General features: G+C 31.0%; 1 protein-coding gene across 1 annotated transcript; it reads right to left on the bottom strand.

The window, feature by feature from the left end:
* Nucleotides 1-82: 82 nt before the first annotated feature.
* On the bottom strand, nucleotides 83-24,419 carry LOC143067677 (cullin-3-A-like). Its single transcript, XM_076241125.1, has 20 exons — nucleotides 24,163-24,419; nucleotides 23,022-23,219; nucleotides 22,588-22,701; nucleotides 21,853-22,013; nucleotides 21,204-21,318; nucleotides 20,311-20,442; nucleotides 20,072-20,119; nucleotides 19,417-19,465; nucleotides 18,663-18,811; nucleotides 17,877-18,053; nucleotides 15,799-15,969; nucleotides 14,187-14,294; nucleotides 12,813-12,937; nucleotides 10,945-11,158; nucleotides 8,528-8,645; nucleotides 8,240-8,308; nucleotides 4,306-4,381; nucleotides 3,726-3,795; nucleotides 3,409-3,515; nucleotides 83-2,642 (listed from the first exon to the last, which is right to left on the bottom strand). The coding sequence occupies exons 1-20, from the start codon at nucleotides 24,214-24,216 to the stop codon at nucleotides 2,618-2,620; spliced, it is 2,280 nt and encodes a 759-aa protein (XP_076097240.1). The 5' UTR covers nucleotides 24,217-24,419; the 3' UTR covers nucleotides 83-2,617.
* Nucleotides 24,420-25,532: the final 1,113 nt, after the last annotated feature.

Genomic DNA, 25,532 nt, shown 5'->3' on the forward strand with positions numbered 1-25,532 from the left:
TCTATGAATATGACAAATTTATTTCTAATAATTACAGGACAATCTATTATCTAGTAATAATATGACTGAAAAAAACACAAAATTTAAGTTATCACATTTATTTTATGAGTTTTTGTGGAGAAAATGTTTCCCCATTTTAAAATTTCAACATAATGATTGCCGACACCATACTAATTGAAGTATGGATCAAATACGCCATAACAGTTCACTTAAAATAATACAATCCCAAAAAAATTATCAAAACATTTTCTTGGCCCAACTATTACTTCAACATACTTTTATTTCAAACCAGAACAAAAAAGTAGCAACATTTCGCTGATATTTCGTAAAATTATGATTTTTTTTTAAAAAGCATATGAAGCATGACCTTAGTTCAATAATGTTTGTAAATGTTTATCAATATAAACAATGTATAAGTTTTTTTCTGTGATAATTTTGCTACTATAGGCAATCTGCTTTTAAAACAAAAATTCTTCTTTGAATCTACATAGATATAGTTTAAACTCCAATGATTGACAGCATCACTTTTGTTTCTATTCGTTCAGTTTTATGGTCACTAATGTAAAAAATATGCCATGTGTAAATTTCTATGACAAACCATATTCTTTTTCATGCTGCTCTTTATAATAAGATCAGATGCAGTAAAAAGAAACCAAGAAATTTGTCAAACATATATCTCTTGGATCTAGGGGACAAAATAACTCTGTATAATATTAAGCTGTAAAATGACTAGTTTCAAATTCATGAAATTTGTACATTTATAACATGATTTAAATTTTGTACATTATTTTTTTTTTCATCACATTTCTTAGATGATATATATTTTGTTAACCTTTCACTCGATGTTAATTTTGTATGTTGATGTGTAAGCTTTATTTTATACAAGGTATATATTAACAGCATTTCCATTATATTATTTAACTCTGAAATATTCTACGAACTGTTTATTTATACATAGTTGACAAAAAAAACTGTTCTTTAATCTTCATGCATGTATAATGACTATGTTTAAGTCTTTATTTCATACCAAAAGTGTGTTTTAAGGGCCTTTATTTTTTTTTATTGAAAGTGTATTCAGTCTTGAACTAAAACATGTTGAGAAAATTGCAAAATAGTCATGTTTTATTCCACAGATTAAGAAAATAAAAATAACTGGCAAAATATTGTATTGTTTTAAAAAATTGATCAGCTATTTCCTGTGATCAGGAATTACAATGCAAATTTAAAATGTTAGAAAAATGCCTTGTTTTTTAAATCTTTCCTCCATAATGACGCCTTTCAACGCCTGTGTAGTGCCTCAGTTCAAATATATTGCCTACGACAAAACTTTATCAGACTTGAAAAAAATTGTATCTAATATAAAAAGGATATTCATGAGAATATCTGACTGGAATTTCATTGATGAAACATTTGTTTTTTCGCAATGCATTTATACTTTTAACCTGATGATTTGTTTTATTGAGAGGAAAGGGTTTTAATGACAGTAAATTATGAAAGTTTAAACCATTATTTTTCAACTGACTTGAAGATAACTGAATATTTGATGATTTATATGTCATTTTATAGAAGACAAATCTAATGAAAATAAACCATTCTAGACATTTGAATGATAACTTTCAAAGATGGGATGCAGTCCTGTCAAAGTCTATGTTACGTTAATATCTAATACCCCTAAAATTAACAGAAGAATTTAAATATAAACAGTGTAACACATTGCAATCATACAAATCATTCTACTTTCCCTTCATATATTCCAATGAACTGCCATACAAACATACATACATACATTCATCTTCCAAATCAAGCTTCACACAGTTATACATATCATATGATTGTTCAAGCGAACAAATAACCTACTGATTATTTACACATATTCTTTAGTCCATTAAACACAAAAGAAAAGTAAATGACATTTGTAAGTTATGCTGTGATAAAATTCTGACCATTTTGTCACAAGAAATATTTATTAACCATTCAATGGCTGGTAATGTTATTCAAATATTCAGAGACAAAACAAAACAGTTAAATCTAAAACATTTAAATATAGCAGGTAATGAAGAAAGTAGAATCTGTTCACAACTTTTTGTGTCAAAAAATAATAATAAAATAATTTCAAATTAATAAAACAACAGAAATGTTTTCTTAAATAGAAATATAAAATTTGTCACCTGAGAGTGAGGGGAACTTCTAAACATTTGTCTGATTAGGAAAATATGACTACATGACAGTCAATATGACAATCGATAACCTACACGAATGATCAGTGCCACCAGTGATTTCCCACATTCATAAAAAGCCATTTATTCTGATTCAAACAGATAAAATATTAACACATTAAGAAAATTGAAAACTTTGCACAGACTGCATAGATACATATCTGGACAATCTCTTCTTAAAATAAATAGTATTTAGTATGAACTACATAAAAGTCTTTGCAATATTTAGGCTGACAAAGGCTTTCTGATCTGAGACTCTCTTTAATATGCAGGTTTCGTAGACAACTCTTCATGGATTTAATTCCCCCTCTTGGTGCAAGCATAATTCCATGTAAAAACATTAGTATAGTATACTAATGTTCACTGACTTTCACAAATTGTTGTTTAAATAAATATTCTTCTTAAGCTACGTAAGTATATACTTTTCTGGAAAATAAAAACAAACAATTCATAGAACGATAAAGACATACTTGCATATTAATTGATAAAGGGACATAACTCAACAACTGTAAAAGTGAAGTTACCCAAATTAAAACTTGATCTTTGTTTTGTGGTCAAAGCATTGTGTATAAGTTTTATAACATTTGGTTGAGGTAAACTCAAGTTAGAAAACAGAAACGAAAAATTCAGCAATTTTTCCATTTGTAAAGGGGCATAACTCTCGAACAGTAATAGTGACACTACCAAATCTCAAACTTGATCTGTTTTTTGTGGTAATGAGCATTGTGTAGTAGTTTCATATCATTTGGTTGAGGCAAACTGAAGTAAAAGAATGGATAAGGGAAGCCACCAAAATTCAAACTTGATCTGTGTTTTGTGGTAATAAGCATTGTATATAAGGTTCATAACATTTGTTTGAGGAAAACTGAAGTTCAAGAATCGAAATGAAAAATTCCACAATTTTTCCATTTGTAAAGAGGCATAACTCTAGAAAGGTAAAGTGAGGCCACCCAATTTTGAACTTGATCTGTGTTTTATGGTAATTAGCATTGTGTGTGTAAGTTTTATAACATTTTTAAGGGAGGCAAACTTAAGTTAGAGAATTAAAACAACTGATTAAGCAATTTTCCATTTATAAAGGGGCACAACTCAAGAACTGAAAAAGTGACGCCTCCCATGTGTGAGAATGCTGAAATACCATTACAATGACAAAATTAAATATTTACTAAATCCATTAAATTTGAATACATACCTATCTTCTGGTGTTCTTGCTAAATATTCACGCTCTATTAAACCTTCAATTCTTTTTTTAATAACTACTGGACTAGGCAGGAATCTGGCTTTAAGCTGTTCTGTACACTAAAATTAAATGTACTTGTGTATTACTCATAATCTGAAGGTTTTGTAATGTAATTTACTTTACTAACTAACACTTCTAGACTGAAGATATTATATAAAATTTGTGATCCTTGTCGTTACAATCTTGTTGAGATAATCAACTTCTCAAAAAAAGACAGCAAATAAATTAAACTGTATTGAATAGCTATTAAAAAAGACATTTATAATTACCTCTGTTACTAAGACATTATGCTGTAATTTCTTCCTTGCTTTCATAATTCTGACTAATGCAGCTTCAATCTTACATTGCAGTCAAGGAATCATTAAATATATTCAGATTATATATTTCTATTATAAAATTCAATTCATACTGTATTATAATTCAAAGTCTACACATTTTTTCATGTTAAGATTTATTTTTTTAAAGCTTAATAAAATTTTCAGGTTTTCTTTTCACCTGGAACTATGAAAAAACAAAGTTTAAAAAATTCTGATTTGTTGACAAAGTAAATATGCTATCTTTGTTAGTGATGTTATAGCTTGCATGTCCAAATCCTTAAAAATAGCTTCAAACTAAATACATAAGAATTAAAGTATTAAGGCTCCATCTTTAAAATAAATCTTGGATAGTATGAAGGTGAGCTATGTAAATAAACAGTAGGTTTTTAAGGCTGTATATCTATTTCATGTATGCAAACTTAATCAAAGAAAGTATGTTGTTTGTGTGAGGAGATGCTGGAAGTTTCTTCTGTGTAATGTCAGCCACTTGGTGTAAAGCACCAATGCTTTAATGATTAATACTAAAGGATATTCATGTTTTCTGTCTTCATCTACTTTAGTTCTTGTTTCTTTTCTTTCTGGTTCTGCTTCACCTTTGTTTGCCGCCACTGAAACAATCAAAATAGTTTTTATAATATTTTCCTTATTCAAACAAAGTATCTGTAGAAATTTATTTTTGTTGGTGAAGTTATACTCCAAAAAACTATTTCTGAAAAACTGTATCTAAATTATAAGTTGAGCTGTCTAGTTGATAAAAAAATCCATACTCCATAAACTGTTAAGTATTCCTCCTATTCTATTCCAATTTTGTTCTTTTGTAATTAATGTTCTATTTCAATACACTATTTATTAACCCTTTCAACGCTACACAAAACAAGAGGCTCTCAAGAGCCTGAATCGCTCACCTGAATTTTTTGGTTTAATCTCTCATCAATGATTATTTTGGCTTTTCAATTTATTTAAATGTTCTTTAAATCGTCCTATTTTCTTCAAAAGCAAAAAAAAAAAATTTCTCCTATGTTCTATTTTAGCCATAGGAGCTATGTTTCTTGACATACAAGGAAATGAAATATAAAATTTATACTAGATACTCTGAAACTCTAAAACTCATTTAGCCTAAGTTTGGCTGAAATTGATACAGCAGTTTCAAAAGAGAAGATTTTTTAAAGTAAGTCAACATGATGAACAAATTGTGAAAAAAGTCTTTAAAGGGCAATAACTCCTAAAGAGGTCAATTGACAATTTGGTCAAATTGACTTATTTGTAGATCTTACTTTGCTGATCATTTTTGCTGTTTACAGTTTATCTTTATCTATAATAATATTCAAGATAATGACCAAAAACTGCAAAATTTCCTAAAAAATTACCAATTAAGTGGCAGCAACCCAACAATTGGATGTTTGATTCATCTGAAAATTTCAGGGCTGATAGATATTGACCTAATGAACATTTTTACTCCATGTCAGATTTGCTCTTACTGCTTTCGTTTTTGAGATATAAGCCAATAAAGGGCTGCGCTTTAGCGCATGATACGCCCGTTGCTCTTTTAACTTGTCTTTTATGCTTTAAATGAATTTATATGATCAACTAGAAATATATATACAAATCAAAAGGGATGTTACATTAATATATTCACCAAAGTTTCATAAAATCCCCCTTTTTTAAGTATAAAAATTCTTTATTTAAGAAAACCTAAAATCTAAAATTTATAAAAATGGAAAGGGAGCTTATGTCAATAGATATAAACAATTTATCAAAGTTGCATAAAATTTTGTAAAAGTGTTAGTTATTGTCCCAAAAATTGGAAAATCCCCCATTTTTTAAGCATAAAAATTCATAACACGGAAATGTAAAATCTGAAATTTATAAAAATTGAAAGGGAGCTTACATCAATAGATATAAACAATTCACCAAAGTTTCATGGACATTGGTGAAAGCCTTTTTAAGTTATTGTCCGAAGTGTTGAAAATCCCCCTTTTTTTTTTGAATAAAGCCCCATAAATCCAAAACTTAAAATCTGAAATTTATAAAAATTGAAAGGGAGCTTACATCAATAGATATAAACAATTCAACAAAGTTTCATGGACATTGGTGAAAGCCTTTTTGAGTTATTGTCCGAAGTGTTGAAAATCCCCCTTTTTTTTATGAATAAAGCCCCATAAATCCAAAACTTAAAATCTGAAATTTATAAAAATTGAAAGGGAGCTTACATCAGTAGATATAAACAATTCACCAAAGTTTCATGGACATTGATGAAAGCCTTTTTGAGTTATTGTCCGAAGTGTTGAAAATCCCCCTTTTTTTATGAATAAAGCCCCATAAATCCAAAACTTAAAAACTGAAATTAAAAAAAAACGAAAGGGAGCTTACGTCAATAGATATAAACAATTTACTTAAGTTTCATGGACATTGGTGAAAGCCTTTTTGAGTTATTGTCCGAAGTGTTGAAAATCCCCCCTTTTTTTATGAATAAAGCCCCATAAATCCAAAACTTAAAATCTGAAATTAAAAAAAAACGAAAGGGAGCTTACGTCAATAGATATAAACAATTCACTTAAGTTTCATGGAAATTGGTGAAAGTGTTTTTGAGTTATTGTCCGAAGTGTGGACGACGGACGGACGGACGGACAGACGGACGGACGGACGGACGGACAGACGGACGGACGGACAACGGTATACCATAATACGTCCCGTCTAAAAGACGACGGGCGTATAAAAACTGCATTTGACCCCTATGTTCTATTTTAAGTAACGGCGGCCATGTTTTTTGACGGATCAAAAATCAAAGCACACACATTGTGCAGGATAATCTAAGGAACAATCATGCTAAGTTTTAACCAAATCCATTCAGTAGTTTCAGAGAAGAAGATTTTTTAAAGTTAGCAAATATGATGAACAAATTGTGAAAAATTGTCATTAAAGGACAATAACCCCTTAAGGGGTCAATTGACAATTTTGGTCATATTAACTTATTTGTAGATCTTACTTTGCTGATCTTTTTTGCTGTTTACAGTTTATCTTTATCTATAATAATATTCAAGATAATGACCAAAAACTGCAAAATTTCCTTAAAATTACCAATTAAGTGGCAGCAACCCAACAATGGTTTGTTTGATTCATCTGAAAATTTCAGGGCTGATAGTTCTTGACCTAATGAACATATTTACCCCTTGTCAGATTTGCTCTAAATGCTTTTGTTTTTGAGATATAAGCCAAAATCTGCATTTGACCCCTATGTTCTATTTTAAGTAACGGCGGCCATGTTTTTTGACGGATCAAAAATCGAAGCGCACATTTTGTGCAGGATATACTAAGGAACATTCATGTTAAGTTTCATTCAAATCCATTCAGTAGTTTCAGAGGAGAAGATGTTTGAAAAATTGTTAATGACGACGACGACGTCGACGACGACGACGGACGCCAAGTGATGAGAAAAGCTCACATGGCCTTTTAGGCCAGGTGAGCTAAAAATAAAAAAAATGGCTGCTGCTGCTGCATTTTTTTTTAGTACATTCATTAGAACAGTATTTTCCTTTTCAGACTGCTGTATCTTTTTTATTATATGAGATACAGAGAAAGTTATTGCATGAAAAATGCTCAGGAGAGCATGAACTGTAATGTTAGGCAATTATTTTACTGAAATTTTTATCAGGTTACCTGCGTTTTCAGGTAATTAACAGGTAAAAGGTGTAATTTATTACATTTGTGTTGAATTTTGAATAAAAACTACTTTTAGTCTTCATTTATTTTGTTGTTTTATCTGCCATATTGTAAAGAAGACACCAGTTGCCCGATTCCGTAGCGTATTGTACCATACATAACGTTTTATGTAATCGTGGCACAAATAAATAGCTCCGTCCTAAAAAATTTCAGTCAACCTCCGTTTTCCCCCCTTTTTCTACGTCTCGTAATGATCGATCAAATCATATTTCCCACACGAATTTTATGTAATAAACACATTGAGATAACAAGAAACCTTTTAACTAATCCTCGTTGTAAGTTTCGCCAAGGAAATGCTGAAATTTTTCCATATTTACAGCTTCGTTTCCGATTTCCGCCATTTGCATTTGTCAAAATATTTGTTTTTATTTTCCTTCTATTTTCCTTCTACTGCATGATTTTACTATAAAAATTGTCAGGATTTCAAGCGCAAATGAGACCTTGCATATCCTAGATTCAAACGAGGAAAAATTAGAGAGAACCCGAATGAAAACCGAATGGTTTAAGAGTCCTTATGAAAAATCCTTTTTCATCGCGGCATATGCCGCGAATAGCAGTGGCGAACGGCGTACGTCAACGCGGCATATGCTGTGTATAGCGTTGAAAGGGTTAATTCCACTTGAAAAATTGCTTCATGCATGTTAACCATCTTTCTCATTTATAAGATTTATGTATGAAAGTTCTTAATTATTTCATTATTCAAAGTGGAGTCAGTGCTAAATTATTTAGTATTTTTACTGGCTTACCCGTCTGAATCTTGACTCTAAACAATTTGGATGTGAACTGATCATTTACACTTAAAACATGACTAGGTTCTGAAAAGTAAACAATATCATAAAATTTCATCATCAATTGCACTATTTTTAAAGAGAAAATGGGATTTTTTTTACATTAAAACAATCTTATTAAATCACAAAAAAAGCCTGATAGATAAAACACATAAAAAACAATTGTAACTGAATGTGTTTAACTAATATAATATTGAAAGCACAGATTAAATAAGTAAACATATTCAGGATAAGGCTTTGACTTACCTATTTCTTTTGTTTTTGGTTCTTTTTGTAGAACTCGTTGAGTAATTTTACCAATTGCTAAAGACTGTACAGCTCTTATTAAATCTTTCTCTGGTATATCAGTTTCATTTTTTATCTCCTGAAAGAGTTTTTCAAATTTTAGCATATTTAAGTTTAATGTTTTGGATGCACTAGGCCATAGAATTAAAGTAAAATGCTTCATTCAAACACCTGTCATCAACTTTTCTCTTCGTTATAGTTAAATTACAAACGAAGAAACTTTAAAAACTTTAAAAACAAGTATTCACATTTTTAAATATTTGCCTTCTGCTGCTGCATTGTTTGAATTTTTGAGGGCATTGAACTATAAAACAGGGGTCAAGCTTCAATAATATCATTGAAGTGCTAACAAGCACTACAAGATTGTATTCATTTTGAAGTTGGAACTAAAGATTACATTGTTTTAAGCATTAGACGGGGAGAAACTATTAAAGTTGGTTTAACAACAATTATATACAAAGGAGGATAACTCCAATTTCAATACTAAACGATGATATTGGTATTTTTTAGAAGATACTAGCTATTATAAGTTATCTACGTTCATATCCGTAGATATGGATATTTTAACACCCTGAAGTACCCAGGGTTGGCAAAAACCCGGGTTTTATGAGTATTGCCCAGCCCAGTGGGAAATACTGGGAAAACCCGGGTTTTACTGGGTTTTAGTGGGTAATACTGGGCAATACTGGGTAATATAAAATATTTGTCTGAATTTTAAAGAGGATTCAGTGAAAAACACAAATGCAATACATTTAATAAGATATTTATACCCTATTTTGTTTGTTTAGCATTTGTCTAGATTGGCAAACTGTAAATAAAAAGCAAATTAATCTTTTTTCTTTCTCAAATGAATAGAGCTCCTATTAAGAATTAACAATAACATGTATTAAAGAAACATCACATTTAAAAAATGTATATGTACTGTCACTAATTAAAAATTATTCAGATTAGAACACAGATTTGTTTATGTTACAATAATCAGTCCTTTCAATTTTATAAGTGTTAATGGCATGACCCTGTAGGGTGTTTATTTAGCAATATGAATGTATGACAATTAAAATTAACAATTCACTTAAACACTGCAATAAAATGCATTTTTCAAAGTATGGATTATTGAAACAATACTTGGTAATTAAAAGGTATCTTTAAATGCGCAAATCTTCTGCCTACATATAAAATTAATAGAGAAGAGAATGAAATTGAATTTTCTAGAAATGACTTTCAATGGTTATCTGTATAAAAAGAATACATTTAGCTGTTATACTATGAAACTATAACAAGTCTTTACTATTTTGTGTTAAAATAAGCTTAAAAAATCATATTGCCCAGTAATGCCCACTATACCCATTTCTGGGAGTATTGCCCAGCCCGGGAAAACCCGGGTTTTCCCGCCCGGGAATTCCCGGGTGGGTAATACTTTGCCAACCCTGGAAGTACCCCAGTACACCATGAGGCGTAGCCGAAGGGTGTACAGGGTACTGAAGGGTGTTAAAATATCCATATCTACGGATATGAACGTAGATAACGAATTTATCCCCGGTCTTAGTCCGAATCGGGCAAGTTTTATGGAAATTCGGGTGCAAAGTGTAAAGTGAAAACAACGTTTTTTTCATTATCTAAATTTTTTTTATTGAAATTTGGAAATTTTACATATTTTTTACGGGGTGTAGGGTACTACCTTTGGTAGAACCCTACAGGTAGTCAAATATAAGACGCTTTTAATACGGAGACAGAGAAACTGGATTGAGTCAAATTTGGCGCTCAATGTTGTGAGAGTTACGTCATAGATGGTGTGACGTCAATGTGGGTCATTTGCATAGCTAGGTCAGTAGTCCCATTCCTTGAAAATGTGGCAGTCAAGTGATGCATTTAATGAAATGAGTGTAAATGATCGGCATAATAGGACAAAATCGTTAATGAATTAAATATTTAATTACAAACATCATGGATAATCTACAGAATTCAATATTTTACAAGGAGCAATCATGGAACTAAGGAAACCTTGCGTGAAGTTCCCCGGGATAATGGTTAGCAACGTCCGGGGATATGGGTTAGCAACACTCAGGGGCTATGGGTTTTGTAACGATGTGCGTTAACCAATCAAAATCCTAGATGTATACTAAGCCGGGGATAAAGATTTATGCACCATGCATGATTGCATGGTTATACAAATACACATTATAACTTGAATATTTGAGTATATAGTTATTTGATATAAAGTGTTCTGAAATATCAAAAATATGATGAATAGAATGTTGTGCTCAATGCACTCTACTAATTTTTATCTCAAAATATACATCAGGAAAAAAATTATAACTATCAGGGTTTTGATTGCATGTTTTGCAAGAATACAAACTTTACCACTAAAATGAACTTACTTCATATGTCCACTTATCCCTATTGTTGAAGAGCATAAGTACACACATCTGGTATGTTGATACTTGTATAATGTGTTTTCTGGGACCTTTAGAGCTGCTAGCACCACTTGAATCATCATCTCTCTTGGCACCAAAGAAAGTAGCATTTAAATCAGCATTTCCTAACTGTGGTTGTAATGTAAGCTGTCTACCACTATGTTTTGCTAAATAGAATCTGTATTGGAAAAAAGTGAACAATCAATTGCTGTGTTTAACTCCCTTTCCCATTTTTATTTAATCATAGACAAACATATCAGACAAACATCCTATTTTTTGTAGTTGCTTAAAAAAGTGTGAAAGCCAAGCATTACATAATTGTATTTAAATAAAAGAGAGGGGTAACTTCAAATGACAGGATAATGGGGCTACTAAAGTATTCACATTTGAAAGTTAAAACAAGAGAGGAGTCTCATTTATCAAGTTCTTCTTAGGTTGGACTCTGTTAAACTGAGCATTCAACTGATAATCTTTGTGGTCACATTCTGAAATTACTTGTTTTTTTCTTTTAAGTCAACAGATTTTAATATTTTTGGGCATAAAGACAAAACATAGAAACCATTATTATGTAATCATGTAATTTTTTTTTGTAAATGCACTTGCTAATTCATCATCCAATCTTTAGAGATATAATTAAACTAGAACATATGTCAACTGGACATCATGTACCGTCAAACACTTATTCTCAAAAGTTAAAATTTAACATTGTAGTAAAATTAACCCTTTCGCCGATGAGTCCCGGTTTACCGGGATTCACACTTCAGACAGCTGACGATCAGTCCCGTTTTACCGGGATCGGAATACCTCTTTTATATTTCCCGCTCAAAACAGTGCAAACATGAGTTATCTTTCTTTGATGAATACCCGGATGAAAGTGTAAACATTGGCGCTTCCGTTTGTTGAAAACCGTGTCAAAATCAGACGAAATTTACGGAATTTACAAGAATTTGAAATGAGGGAACATTTTTTTTGAAAGAATATGGAAGAATTGAAGCCAAACTAGTATACTTTTTTGACATAAAATGTCGTTTTATGTACAAAACACGTGGAATGGACATCGTTCAGTGCGAGGAATTTGTACAGCCTCATAATAAATAATTTAAATTTTTCAAAATTATGCCGTTTTGGGTTAAAAAATTACGATTTGGGGTCTTAGAGCAGAATTTTGAGAATTTCACCTAGATAATGCCGAAAATTTGAAAATTTAAATATTTTATGAAGAATAAATTATCAAACCATGAACAAAACTGTGAACATGATGTTAGTGAATGAAATAAATACACAAATAACTACAAACAAGTTTTTATTGACATTTATTATGAAGATCTCCCACTTGAGTAATAGTAGCCAGGGAAGCCATCGTCTCAGAGTAGCTTCTGTCTGGGCAGCAATCGGTGAAAGGGTTAAAAACATTTCTAAATATGAATTAGTATTCAGTTATGATCACTTTTGGTCCTACATTCTGTTAATACATGTATTTTACCTTTGTACTAGGTCAAGTTTTTGTTTAAGATTGTTTATAACATCTTTACACTTTAACCTTAGATTGTGTACTAATTCAGATAATTTAGTTGATTTGTAAAAAATTCTAAATGAAAATCTAAAGGGTGCTCTTCCTTCAACCCTAATGTTGTGTTTAAATTACATTAGTACTCTGAAGCAAATTTGAGTTTTTATATTAAGTGTCAACAACAGATGGACAGACAGAACTGATGAAAATGGTTTACCCTACCCCTTCCAATACTCACCAACCTAAAATGCCCCTTGCCATCTACAGATCAAATTAAGAACTCCTCATCTAAATAAGGATTTTTAATAGTGGTTATTCATACCTTCTAAAATTTTCAAAGGCTGTACGTGCTGCACTAGGTATATTACATCTGGGTGTTGCTGACTGTGTAGGCCAGAACCCTGTCGTTAATACACGCACAGTAAGATCCACCCCACTGAGATTAACCTGCAATAAATATTACATGACTTACTGTAAGACAAAAGGATACTGTTTAAAAGAATATCACAATAATTAACTGCTAGTAAGCAACCAACAATCAATCAATCAATTAACTGCTAGTGGTAGATCAACTACATTTTTATTTTTTATTATTAAAAATTAGCTATTTCATATCATTTTAAAAACGTTCTATCAAAAATATATATCAATATAGCATTTACAAAATTATTTGTGTGTTAATTCTTTAATACTGTATCTCTTAGCTCTAGAGATGTTAAATTTGCAGTAATAAATTTTGATTTCTTTATGAAACTGAATTGTAGCATGTTCTGTATCTTCACATATAACAATAAAATAATAATGTCGAAAGTACATTGGCTCAATGTGTGTCATTTCTAGAATTTTTCCCCATATCCCACTTAATCAATGAAATCTGAAATGTGCTTGATCCTCAAGCAATAACTTAGTTCCTACAATCAAACAAAAACAATGATGTGTACAGTATGATTGACGGACTGTTACATTCATTCAATTCACAAATTCCATATCTTCCCCATTTTTGAAAATAAATGATTAATTCACAATTGTCACACCAGAATGATCAGAAAAGTAGTATTATTCTAATCAGGTTAAGTTCTCATAAAGCTATTCCTATTCCACTTTTTTTTAGTGCCATCATTCTTGAATTATCAGTCTTGAATCAATGTACTTTTGCAGACAACATAAATATACTGTTTAACAACGAGTAAACAAGTTTTATCTAAAAATAAATCAGGTCACAATAAATCAATTTGTAGTTTCTCATTTAATTTCTGAGAAATGTTTTCTTTTATAATTATAATTTAGAAATTGACTAATTGTGGCCATACCTCTTCTTCATTCTATAGATAAAAATAAATACAATGTCAATTTAACAACAGAACCATATATAAAGATAGGAATCATCTGATTTAGAAGAAAAATATGGGAAAAATTATACACCCAAACAAAACACATGTACATGTACACTTCAAGCACTAAGTTGTCTGATTTATAATGGGAACAAGTTTTGAAGTCATCATTGGCTAGAAACTAAAATTGTAGCTCTTTCAGTAAACATGGTAAACAATGGGAATATTGGTTTTCATCATCAACCACTTCGTTTTGTTTTTACACATTCCAAAATTATAGCTTTAATACAAATATGTAATTATATAATCATATTTTTATAATTCATTAAACCATAATCTTTATTCAGACAAGAAACACACTTTACCTGCGCTGTACTTAAGAAACCTTTAAATTCATCCATAATTGTGTTAGATACTGTCATATCTTTAAACATTCCTTCTAACTTGGATGTAAACTGACATCCACACTCAGTCTACAAACGTATAAGGATAACAAGGCTATTAAAATAATACAATTATTTCAATCATTTCAGTTATAAATCCTCAATAGCATTTTTAACATTTTTTCACTTTAAAAGTAAAAGCACTTATGGACATTTGCCTAATTATATTTCATTTCTTTTTTCTTGCAACTATACAAACTAAATGTACAAAGGGAGTATGTGTACAAACATGATAAATCACATGACAACCTTTATGTGCCTGTACCAAGTCAAGACCCTGTAATTAATATATTCAAATATGTATTGTGTTTTTCTCATTGTAAAAAGCCATATGTTAAACCTTTATTTGAGTATATAAACATGACTGGATAATTGTCTCATTAAGACCCGGTCACAACAGATTGTACGATTTTTTTGTTGTGGAAGATATATAAAATAGTTGTCGGGGCACTGTCGTGCAAAATGACAAAAAAAATATTTTGAATGGTCACATCAGCTACGACATGTCCAAGATGGTTCCACGATGGGTACAAGACAGAACAAAAAAAATGTAATTGTACTGTCGTGTGTGTATCGCAAGTCGGTCATGTGACAGTCGTGTGATAAATGTACGACAATTGTGAGTTGTTTTGGGCTAATTTTCAGGTTTTCATGTCATGGGATGCGCATGTTACTGTCGTATCACTATCAGGCCACTGTCGTAAGACTGTCGGGCGACTGTGATGCAACTCTCAACAAAAGCTCTTGAAACATGCAAGGCTATATATGCATAAATTCAACGAAATCACCAGCAGATTCCCTCTCCAACTCGTCCATCAGTGTACTATACTGCCCAAACATCAGGCATGTTCAATCCATTGCCTAACTCACCAACGTCGGGTGTTTTGCTGGTTCCTATACTGTTCACAGGTTCAAAATCAACTCTAACAGGACCATATTTTTCTCTTCTTGTAGTCCACCAAGGCGCTTATTCAGCAGGGCCAAGCATAATCGTCATCTTGTTTAAATGGTAGACGGTATGATTTTCCAAACATTCTTTTGTAATCGATTGTTTGATTAAAATGCATTTTATTGATACCCACGACAATCTGTTTATCGCATGACAGTCGCACGACGATTGTAAGACACCTTCACAAGACAGTGACACAATAAAAAATCAGTGCAAAAAAGGTGCATGTCCAATTTTCATCACACGACAGCGCTATGATGCTCAAAATATTGTGAGACTGTCATGCCATTGTCTTAAGATGACCACAGATGACCCGCAATTTGACCAAATTTCATGTTGTGGCGCTGTATAGATGTGTAGTAGGTTTGTTGTGACCAGGGCTTTAGCAATCATACCATATCTCCTTATTTATCTAAACAAACATATGTTTAATTAGTTGTGAGAACAAAAAGATAATGCTTAACATATAAAGAAAGATGATAAGGAACTTAAATGACACCAAAACACCAATAGTTAAGATATCTTTCATCTCAAATATCTATAAGGTATTTTTAAAAGTCAAAAATGTATTGAAATAATTTTTACCTTCAATTTTGAAATCATATTCTTTTCTGAATCATCTGAGCCACTTTTGTTGAGCAATAACCTACGAGCAAGATGCTGTTTATAATACCGTTCAAATACATCCTTTTCTTGTAAGAACCTGAATAACACCATACTCTTATCTAACACTGTTTCTATTTCCTGTTCTGTCATCTACAAAGAAAAAACAAAGACAAGTTGAGACTGTTTCTACACTTACAGGACGTCAATAGTCAATAATTTAAGAAACAAGAGTGCACACCCTGAAATGTCTCGCCTTCTATACTAATCATTGATATTATGTTGATAGTCCTAAGTATAAAGCTAAGCTTTAATACAACTGTCACATAAACTTAACATTAACCAAGTCCAAGATAACTAAACAAAGACCAATGAACCTTGAAAATGAGGTCAAGGTCAGATGAACCATGCCAGGCAGACATGTACAGCTAACAATGCTTCTATACAAAATATATAGTTGACCTATTACTTATAGTTTAAGAAAAATAGACCAAAACACAAAAACTTAACACTGTGCAATGAACCGTGAAAATGAGGTCACGGTCAAATAAAACCTGCGCGACTGACATAAAGATCATAAAATATTTCCATACACCAAATATAGATGACCTATGGCATATAGTATTAGATAAAAAGACCAAAACTCAAAAACTTAACTTCGACCACTAAACCATGAAAATGAGGTCAAGGTCACATGACATCTGCCCGCTAGATAGGTACACCTTACAATCATTCCATACAACAAATATAGTAGACCTATTGCATATAGTATGAGAAAAACAGACCAAAACACAAAAATTTAACTATAACCACTGAACCATGAAAATGAGGTCAAGGTCAGATGACACCTGCCAGTTGGACATGTACACCTTACAGTCCTTCCATACACCGAATATACTAGCCCTATTGCTTGTAGTATCTGAGATATGGACTTGACCACCAAAACTTAACCTTGTTCACTGATCCATGAAATGAGGTCGAGGTCAAGTGAAAACTGTCTGACAGACATGAGGACCTTTCAAGGTACGCACATATCAAATATAGTTATCCTATTACTTATAATAAGAGAGAATTCAACATTACAAAAAATCTGAACTTTTTTTTCAAGTGGTCACTGAACCATGAAAATGAGGTCAAGGACATTGGACATGTGACTGACGGAAACTTCGTAACATGAGGCATCTATATACAAAGTATGAAGCATCGAGGTCTTCCACCTTCTAAAATATAAAGCTTTTAAGAAGTTAGCTAACACCGCCGCCGCCGCCGGATCACTATCCCTATGTCGAGCTTTCTGCAACAAAAGTTGCAGGCTCGACAAAAAACTAATAATGTTGTGAAGCAAACAACTGTATTTGAATCAATGCTTATGTACTTAAAGGAAATATAGTAATATAGTGTTGTAGAATTAATTGCAAATTAACATCTACTAGCAAACAAGATACCAGTGTATTATTTTGTTTGGTTTGAAATGGGTTATCAGATGGCAGGTCAAAGAAAAATAAGGATTTATTGCAGCAGTTAAAACATTTTTTTTAAAACCATTTTTTATTAGCGTAAGTGTGACATGTACTAGATTTTGCTACTAAACTGCTTACTGTTTTTGGCTAAAACTTGGAAATGCAATAAAGGATATATTTTGATCCATGGTTTGTGATGAGATATTTATGAAAGTTGATGTTGATTTACATGGATGTGACATATGACAGTAGCTCACATGATCATACAGGTAAAACGAACTTCATGGCTTATGTATCAATTTAAAAAGTCTACCAAGAAATACTGCATATAATTATTTAGAATATCAATAATAAGCAAACATCTATTCTGTCAATTAGTAATCCTTTTTTAAAATGTTGCCATGATTTAATCTTTTATATGAACAATAAACATTTTATTCACAACGTTCCGGAGTTGCATTAATGCATTTTTATACTGTTTTGAAAGTATCTTTCCTACTTGCTTGGATTTCATGTCCACAAATGCTAAAAAATTCGATATTTTTAAAAGTGAGAAACATATTTACAACTATTGACATCAAGAACCGAATTAATACTTACTCCTTTGACTCCTTTTTTCAATTTTTCATCAATGAACAGTGATAAATACTCTGGGGACTTAAGATTCAAATTAATAAAATATTCAAAGTCTTTAGAGATCATTTGTTTAAACTGCTTATCATCACCGAAAGACTCATGCAGAAAATGGTCAAATCTATCCTTCAAATCCAACAAACTCTGAAATTATAAGGCAAAAATATTTCAATGTATATGCTTAAATCTGATTTTATTATAAAATTATAATTAATCAACTTGATGCAATATGAATTAAACTATGCATATCTTTTATATCATCTAATTATTACTTGATGAATAATTTCATGTACATGTATTTCTACTTGAATCAAAATCTTGTAACTTCAATACCTGTTTAGATGGCAAGATTAATCTAAATCTATTTTTACAGATTTTTTCAGATTGGCATTAATAATGTGCAATGATTTAAGATAATTCTTTATTCACAATTTTTAACTGGTAAAAATTAAAACAATGTGTTTAGAATCATACATGTATGTCCTATTTTTTATAAGACGTTCATTTTTGTTCTTATTTCTGTATGTCTCCAAATGTCATTAAAAACATTTGTCTCGTACTTGTTAGGAGAATTTTAACATTGATTTAAATGAAGGCTTTACTGTGTTTTTGCTTGTCAATATTTATCTCGCATCTATTTTTTATCTCCCTTATTTTAATACCTGTAATTGGCCCAATGTTGAAGGCTTAATTGTGTTGTTCATTTGTATTTATTAATCTGACATCTATATCTAATCTCCCTTATTTTAGTACCTGTACATATGTGATGGCATTTTTACCATCTTCTCCTTCTTCGGATACAATAGCTTTGCCTTGTTCCCTTAAGTACACACTGATACAGTCACACATTGTCTTCAAACCATTTAATACACGTATAAACAACTTGTACATACAAGCTAAATCTGAAAAATAACATTTCAATATAAAAATATAAAAGTAAGCCTTAATTGAGGTAGTTTTTTTCATTGCCCATACAGCTGACCAGGATTAAGCTCACTTTTAATTCAGACAGACCACAGGACTTTCTATTCTTAAATATTACCAATCCTCTTTAATCTCAGTAAACCCTTACATTCTGTTTCAGATCTACCAAGTTTGTGCTTGCTATGTACGTTTTTGGTGATAAAAAATATATCAATGGCAAATACTTGGTAGTTTTGATTTATTTAATTCAAAATTTAAATTGGATTTAGTAGTTCAGAATTGATGAGATATGCAGATCATTATCTATTGTTGAGTACCACAAGTTGCTGTTTTATTGATTCACAGAATGTCTTTTAGGAGTTTGCTACTTCAATGTTAATTTTTATAATCTTATACATACCTGCCAACTTTTCAAAATCACCATAGGGGTTTTAGTGATTGACAACAATTTCAAAGGTTAAAATTCTTTGCAGCAGTTTTTGCGTATACAGTTTGAATTTTCGAATTAAATATGTTTTTTGAGAAACTTTTATCTTCACATAAAATTATAATCTGATGAATATGAATCTATCAAAAATCTTACCATCTGTTTTATTATTTTTCAGCATATGAACAACTCCAGAGTTCTCCATCTACAAATCAAATACAGATACATTTATAAGGTTTTAATAGCTTTATCTAAACAGTTTTGAAATATACATTATACGATACAGATATCAATTGTACTTTAAAAGTAACATTTTCAATACAAAACAGTTTCTTTTCAGTTAAATCAGTCTTTTTATATGGCACAAGTTCCTGCTCAATTGTTCTGATTTTTAGAACCGTTCATTTGTTTATTGTTTGGTTGCATTCCAGTTATGTTTTGCCTTGTTTAAATTCAAGTCAAAAATTTGTTTGCACCTTCTTTTACATCTAATTTCCTGTATGGAAATATAGATTGGTTAATAACTTCATTTAATCACATTAGATTAATCAGAATAATTCTTAATAAACAATTTCATTGCAGGAAAGAATCAATAAATAATCAGTGTATGTTTTTCTTTTCTTGGTAATAAACTGTCTTTCCATTTACCATTTTCTCCCATGAATATTTATAACAAAGTTCTCTTTAAAGAAACATTATAATTCATGCAGGACTGAATAATATTTACACTGTTTATATGAATAGTTTGACTAACAAACAGGACTATCTCCATCTATACAAAATGTGAATACAGAACAAAACATAAACCTACCTCTACAATTGTCTTCATATGTTTACTGATTAATTCCTCCTCCAATACCTGAAATAATCACTCTGAAAACTTAGAAAATTCTATGACTTGTGCCATGATGTGGTTGATAAAATAATTCATTTGTAAACTTCATCTTTTTTTTTAAACATATGAAAAGAAAATAAATCACTGTCTAAATGAGAACATGTTTTTTAGCATATCGAAAATCTTACGTCTACAGAATTTCAAGTTATACTTACTCTAACAATAGGATCTTCAGTTGAAGTGTCTAAATAATGAGTAGCTCTTTCAGCTTCTTCATTAATTCTTGCTTCCACTTTCTTTATATACACAGAAGCACTGTTTTCTGCAAGGAACTTTTGACTCTCAGACTGAAAAAATAAAATATCTGATAGAGCATGTATCTTTGAGTAAAAGTGTTCATCAATACATATTCAATAGACTAATGCTGTTTTCAGTTTTTCTTCATATTGAAATAAATTGGGTAAAAAAACTTTTAAAGGCAAAAACTTCTATTTGAAGTCCGCTGAAAATGATGATATATTTGTTGAAAATTTTGATGTATACGACTTTTCTTTTTCTACTATATAGGAAGCATAATATGTTTGCATGTAACATTATAAAGGGAAATAACTCAACGGTAAAAGTGATGCTACCAAAATTTGTACTCAATCTGAGGTTTGTTGTAATAAGCATTGTGTAGAAGTTTCATTACATTTGGTTAAGGCAAACTTCAGTAAATAAAATGCTAACGAAAAATTTAGCAATTTCTCCATTTTTAAAGGGGCATAACTCTAGAATGCTAAAAGTGACGCCACCAAAATTCTAAATTGATCCATATTTTGTGGTAATATGCACTGTGTATAAGATTCATAACATTTGGTTAATAGAAACTTTAGTAGAGAACAGAAATGAAAAATTCAGCATTTTTCTCATTTGTAAAGAGGTGCAAGTCTAGAATATTCAAATTTGATATTTGTTTTGTTGTAATAAGCATTGTGTATAAGTCTAAAGATTCATAACACTTGGTTGAGACAAAGTAAAGTTAGAGAAAGGAAACCAGTTTCAGGACATATGGACCAACAAGGGTAAAACTTAGTGTCCCCTCCTTAAATCAAAGACATGCATATACCCTGTAAAATTCTGCACTTTGCTCCAGAAATGGTCTTTCGAAATCTTCTTCATATACAGCTCTGGAGTCTATGCCAAGAACCATCAGCATCTGACAAGCATTTTTAACAGCTCCCCTAAAAAAAACATTAAAACAATCAACATAAAATATATTTTGGCAAAATAAAATAATAATATCCAATAGGGACTTAACATCCCAATTTTTCGAGTGAGACCCTATTCTTTGAGGATTTCTTCATAAAAAAACTATTCTAAAAACATAACAGTCCTTGTAACTTCTCAAATACATGTAACATGCAACATAGTTGAACAAAATCAGATTGATAATTATAACTTTGTCCATGGACAGATTACACGTGGCTAACTTTCAGTAAAACCATAAATTAAACAATTCTGGAACAGACAACTGAGTCCACATCAACAAAGTTCAAGAACAAATGACTATATTTTTCATGATTAAAAAATGGTTGATAGTTACTATTTTTAAAGATATGTCATTTTGAGAACTAAGAACATTACAAACTTCAATTCAAATGCATCTGCCTTCCCTTTAAGGAGGGAGTATGATGTCTTTAATTGTATATAAAGAGTTTTTAACTAATGGATTTGTGTCATCATCTTTGCTGGTGACTATATTTTCACTAATTTACCTGTCGACCACCTCTCCTCTTCTTTCTTTTGCTACCATTTCTAACAATGTACTGCGGAGATGGTCCCTTATCATTGGATGTCTTACAACCTTCTCTCTAAATATCATGAGTCCAAGATTGTACACATTGTCTACATTATTTTGTTGAACATACACTCTGTCCTAAACCCAAAATAAATTGATATTTATAGGAAAATTATAAAACTTTCGATGATGTCATGACAATATCTGCCATGATTTTTTTATTCATATAAAAAGTTATTTGCAATGTCTTAAAAGTATACACCCACTGGTTATTTATCATAAAGAAAAATCCATGCTGAGCTGGTAGAATGATAATTCAAATAATCATCAAACAAGACATGACTGCCCTGCTTATCTTAAAATAGCTTACACTGATGAACTCACTGACATCATTTTGAAATTCCAATCGAAATAACACATTATCTTTTAGATAAAATTGAGAATAAAGAGTCTGAGTAAAATGTAACAAGATATTCCATGACCAGTGTGTATGATAAAAATTTAGCATATTGTCAAACAGGAAGTGACTGTGTTGCAGATCTGAAATAAGGTTACAGTCAACTTCAAAACTATGAAGCATGAACAAACAGCTAATCCATGCTTAATACACAAGTGGAGTTATTAACGATAGAGAAATGGAAAACAAGTTGTTTGCAGTCTTTCATTAATACACTCTGACAGTGATTGGGATATAATAATTATATATACCTACCATATACATCAGTATGTCTCTTATCATAACCATTGATGTTTGGTGGTCATTCCATGCACTGTTTAACGTTTGTAGAAAGTTATTGATCAATGCTGAAAGAACATCTTCTCTTATCTGTTAATATAGACAGATTATAATTTAATAACTTTGTTTACTTACTATCAATGATAAATTTAATAAAAACACCATCTAACTTCATCAATTTCCAAATTTTCATGAAAATTATAAGCCAGGGGGAATTGGATTTTAAGTTTTATACTAGCACTCATTTCACAAAATGTTATCTTTTAATTTTGGGAAAGATATCTTTTATGAACACACTGTTATGAAAACTTGCTAGATGCACAAAGGGCTTTATGAGAAGAAATAATGGTCCAGTATTCCAGCTTGAATAAGACATATATTTCTCCTAACCAAATATTAGTATTACTTGCCTTGTCAACTAAATGATCTGTGACAACATCACGCAAACCAGTGTATAATTTTTCTCCATGTTTATGCAATACCATGGTATAGGCATTTCTATACAACTCCTCAAAACTAAGTCCACTGTTATTTTTTTTCTGGATTTCCTGAATGGCATTTTTCAGCAATGTCCAAATATTGTTAACATATTTTTCATCCATTGTCATCTAGAAAGAATAATGGAAATGTTTAAACTTAAAATTGAATATTGATTACATAAAAAATATGTCAGTTCAGGGATGCAGTAGTTAGTTGAATCTGTCATGGGACTTCCATCACCACATGACCAAAATGTAGGTACAGTAATTTCCAACACATGTTGAGCCAACGTGTGAAAAAGTTTTATAATGCACAAAATATTTTGAAAATTAAAAACTTGTGAGATGGTCACCCTCCCTCAGTGGCAGGGACATTAAAATTACGTACTTACAGAACATAAATTATTTCCATTATACTACCCTACAGAATGATGATTCTGAAAGTGCTGAAAAATTTTAATAGATCAGGATACAGACACGCTATCAATCTGGTTATGATACATAAAGGCGTATGAAATTGACCATCTTTTTTACCAGTGAAAGACATGATTGTAGAAATGATGTACTATCGATAAGTTCAATAACAGTATTGTGCTTAATTTTTAAACTAATCCAATTTTGGTATGAAATTTTCATTAAAAGTTAAAAATGTTTACAAGATCTAATTGATATGTCATAATAAAAATGGGTCTCAAAGTTCCCCTCAAAATTCACTAGCAAAGAGAAAGTCTAGAATATGACAGGACTGTGGGACAGCTTGGCACACAACTGTCTTACTCGTAAAATGTGTACAATTACAGTTAATGACAGTTTAATATATCTTAATTGGTTGTATTTAATTGTCGATTGAACATTCTAACTATAGGCCTACTAGAAGTCCTCATAGAGTTTCCCATGCAGCAGACGTCTTTATTTACATTCATTATGCCACTTCCGTCCGCCATTTTATTTCATGATCCAAATATTATTTTTTTCTCGAAAATAAGTGTCTACAAGGATTTGCAATAAACAAAATACGTAATTTTGGTTTAATGATATATGAGTGGGACTTTCTATGTGGTCTTATACTTACTGGAAATGCTCTGATTCGCATTTTTGTGTCTTTGCGAGGCTGCTGTCGACTCATTTTCCAAATATATTAACTATAAAATAAAGAATGGAATAGGTAACCAAATAAACTGAAATGATAAAAGCTGATTTGTGAAATTCTTAGAAGACTAAGTCAAAAGGGTTTTGAGTCTCTGAATGTGTTCCTCAGGCATTTTCGCCGTTGACTTTTAAACCATTCTCGATGAAAGCCAAACAACAGATCTTCATTTAGTCATTTATCCGCAAACAAAAATAGATCTAAACAATTATTATGATTCGTGAGTGTTGGTCGACATCAAAGACTTTATTTAATATTTCAACATTTAGAAATAAATTGGTTTCTTGAAAAATACGGTTTGTAGTTCAATGTAGCAACGATTTAAAAATATGCACATTGATTTGGGGTTAAGTGGGTCATCGTCAATAAAGTATTAAGACTGGTTGCCTGCTCACTGCTATTGTATCATCTAACCAGACTGGTTTCCCTATTCATCTGAAATTGCGAGCAGCAAGTTTTCTAGTCTACTTTACAATCCAATTCAATCTCAAAATTCTAACATGGTATGAGTAGAAATGTAGTTTTTTGGAACATGAAAAACTTTAAAACTAGTTCAAGCTAATGTACTGATTTTGAGAATACCTCTGTCAATCATGATTGAAAAATTATATTTAATATTATTTTTTTTATTTCTTGAGAATTTCATATATGTTTTTTCCAAATATTTTCAAATATTAACTCAATAAAAAATAAAGTTGAAGTAAATGTCTTTTTACCAAATTCAACTTATCACCGTTTGTACTTGTTATGAGAAGCACGACAGGTGCAGCTATTGGAACAGGAAAATGCTTATCCTTACGAAATCATGATACCGATTTTACAAGATTTTGGTGAGGTTAATGTTGCACAATTTAAGTTTTGTAGCGTTATCAAATTTTCATTGTTTTTTTTTCGGTAATGGTAATGTCTTCAAGTTTTGTTTTTTTTTGTGGTTTGTGGTTTTGAATTGCATATCATGGTCCTATGTGCTCTTTTTATTTGTTCACGACTTAAGTTTTTTAACAAAAGGAGTAGGTCCGGTAAGGGCCGATTTTGGCCCCAAATTTCAGTTTCATCTAACGAGATATTTAGGACACTTTTTAAACACTTAAGGGTCTATTTCAATTGATACGATTAGTTTATGTAAAAGATTTTAACTGATTCAGTCATTAAAAACGCTCCGATTGAAGCTTAAATATGAAAAATCTATCAAATATGCCAAAAAACGTCACTTTTCAGCCTATGGTTTTCGTCAAAAATGAAAGTGGCCGCATCCGTGTTCATCCTCAACCTTTATATATGTTATGTATTATCAT

Source organism: Mytilus galloprovincialis, chromosome 3 (assembly GCF_965363235.1).
Source record: "Mytilus galloprovincialis chromosome 3, xbMytGall1.hap1.1, whole genome shotgun sequence".
In the NCBI taxonomy this organism is placed as follows: Eukaryota; Metazoa; Mollusca; class Bivalvia; order Mytilida; family Mytilidae; genus Mytilus; species Mytilus galloprovincialis.

Coding starts and splice junctions, on each gene's coding strand:
- LOC143067677 (XM_076241125.1), bottom strand. CDS start 24,216: ATGAGTCGACAGCAGCCTCGCAAAGACACAAAAATGCGAATCAGAGCA. Junction 22,014..22,587: donor GAGACATACTGATGTATATG/GTAGGTATATAT, acceptor TTTTGGGTTTAG/GACAGAGTGTATGTTCAACA. Junction 4,382..8,239: donor TAGAGTCAAGATTCAGACGG/GTAAGCCAGTAA, acceptor TGATTGTTTCAG/TGGCGGCAAACAAAGGTGAA.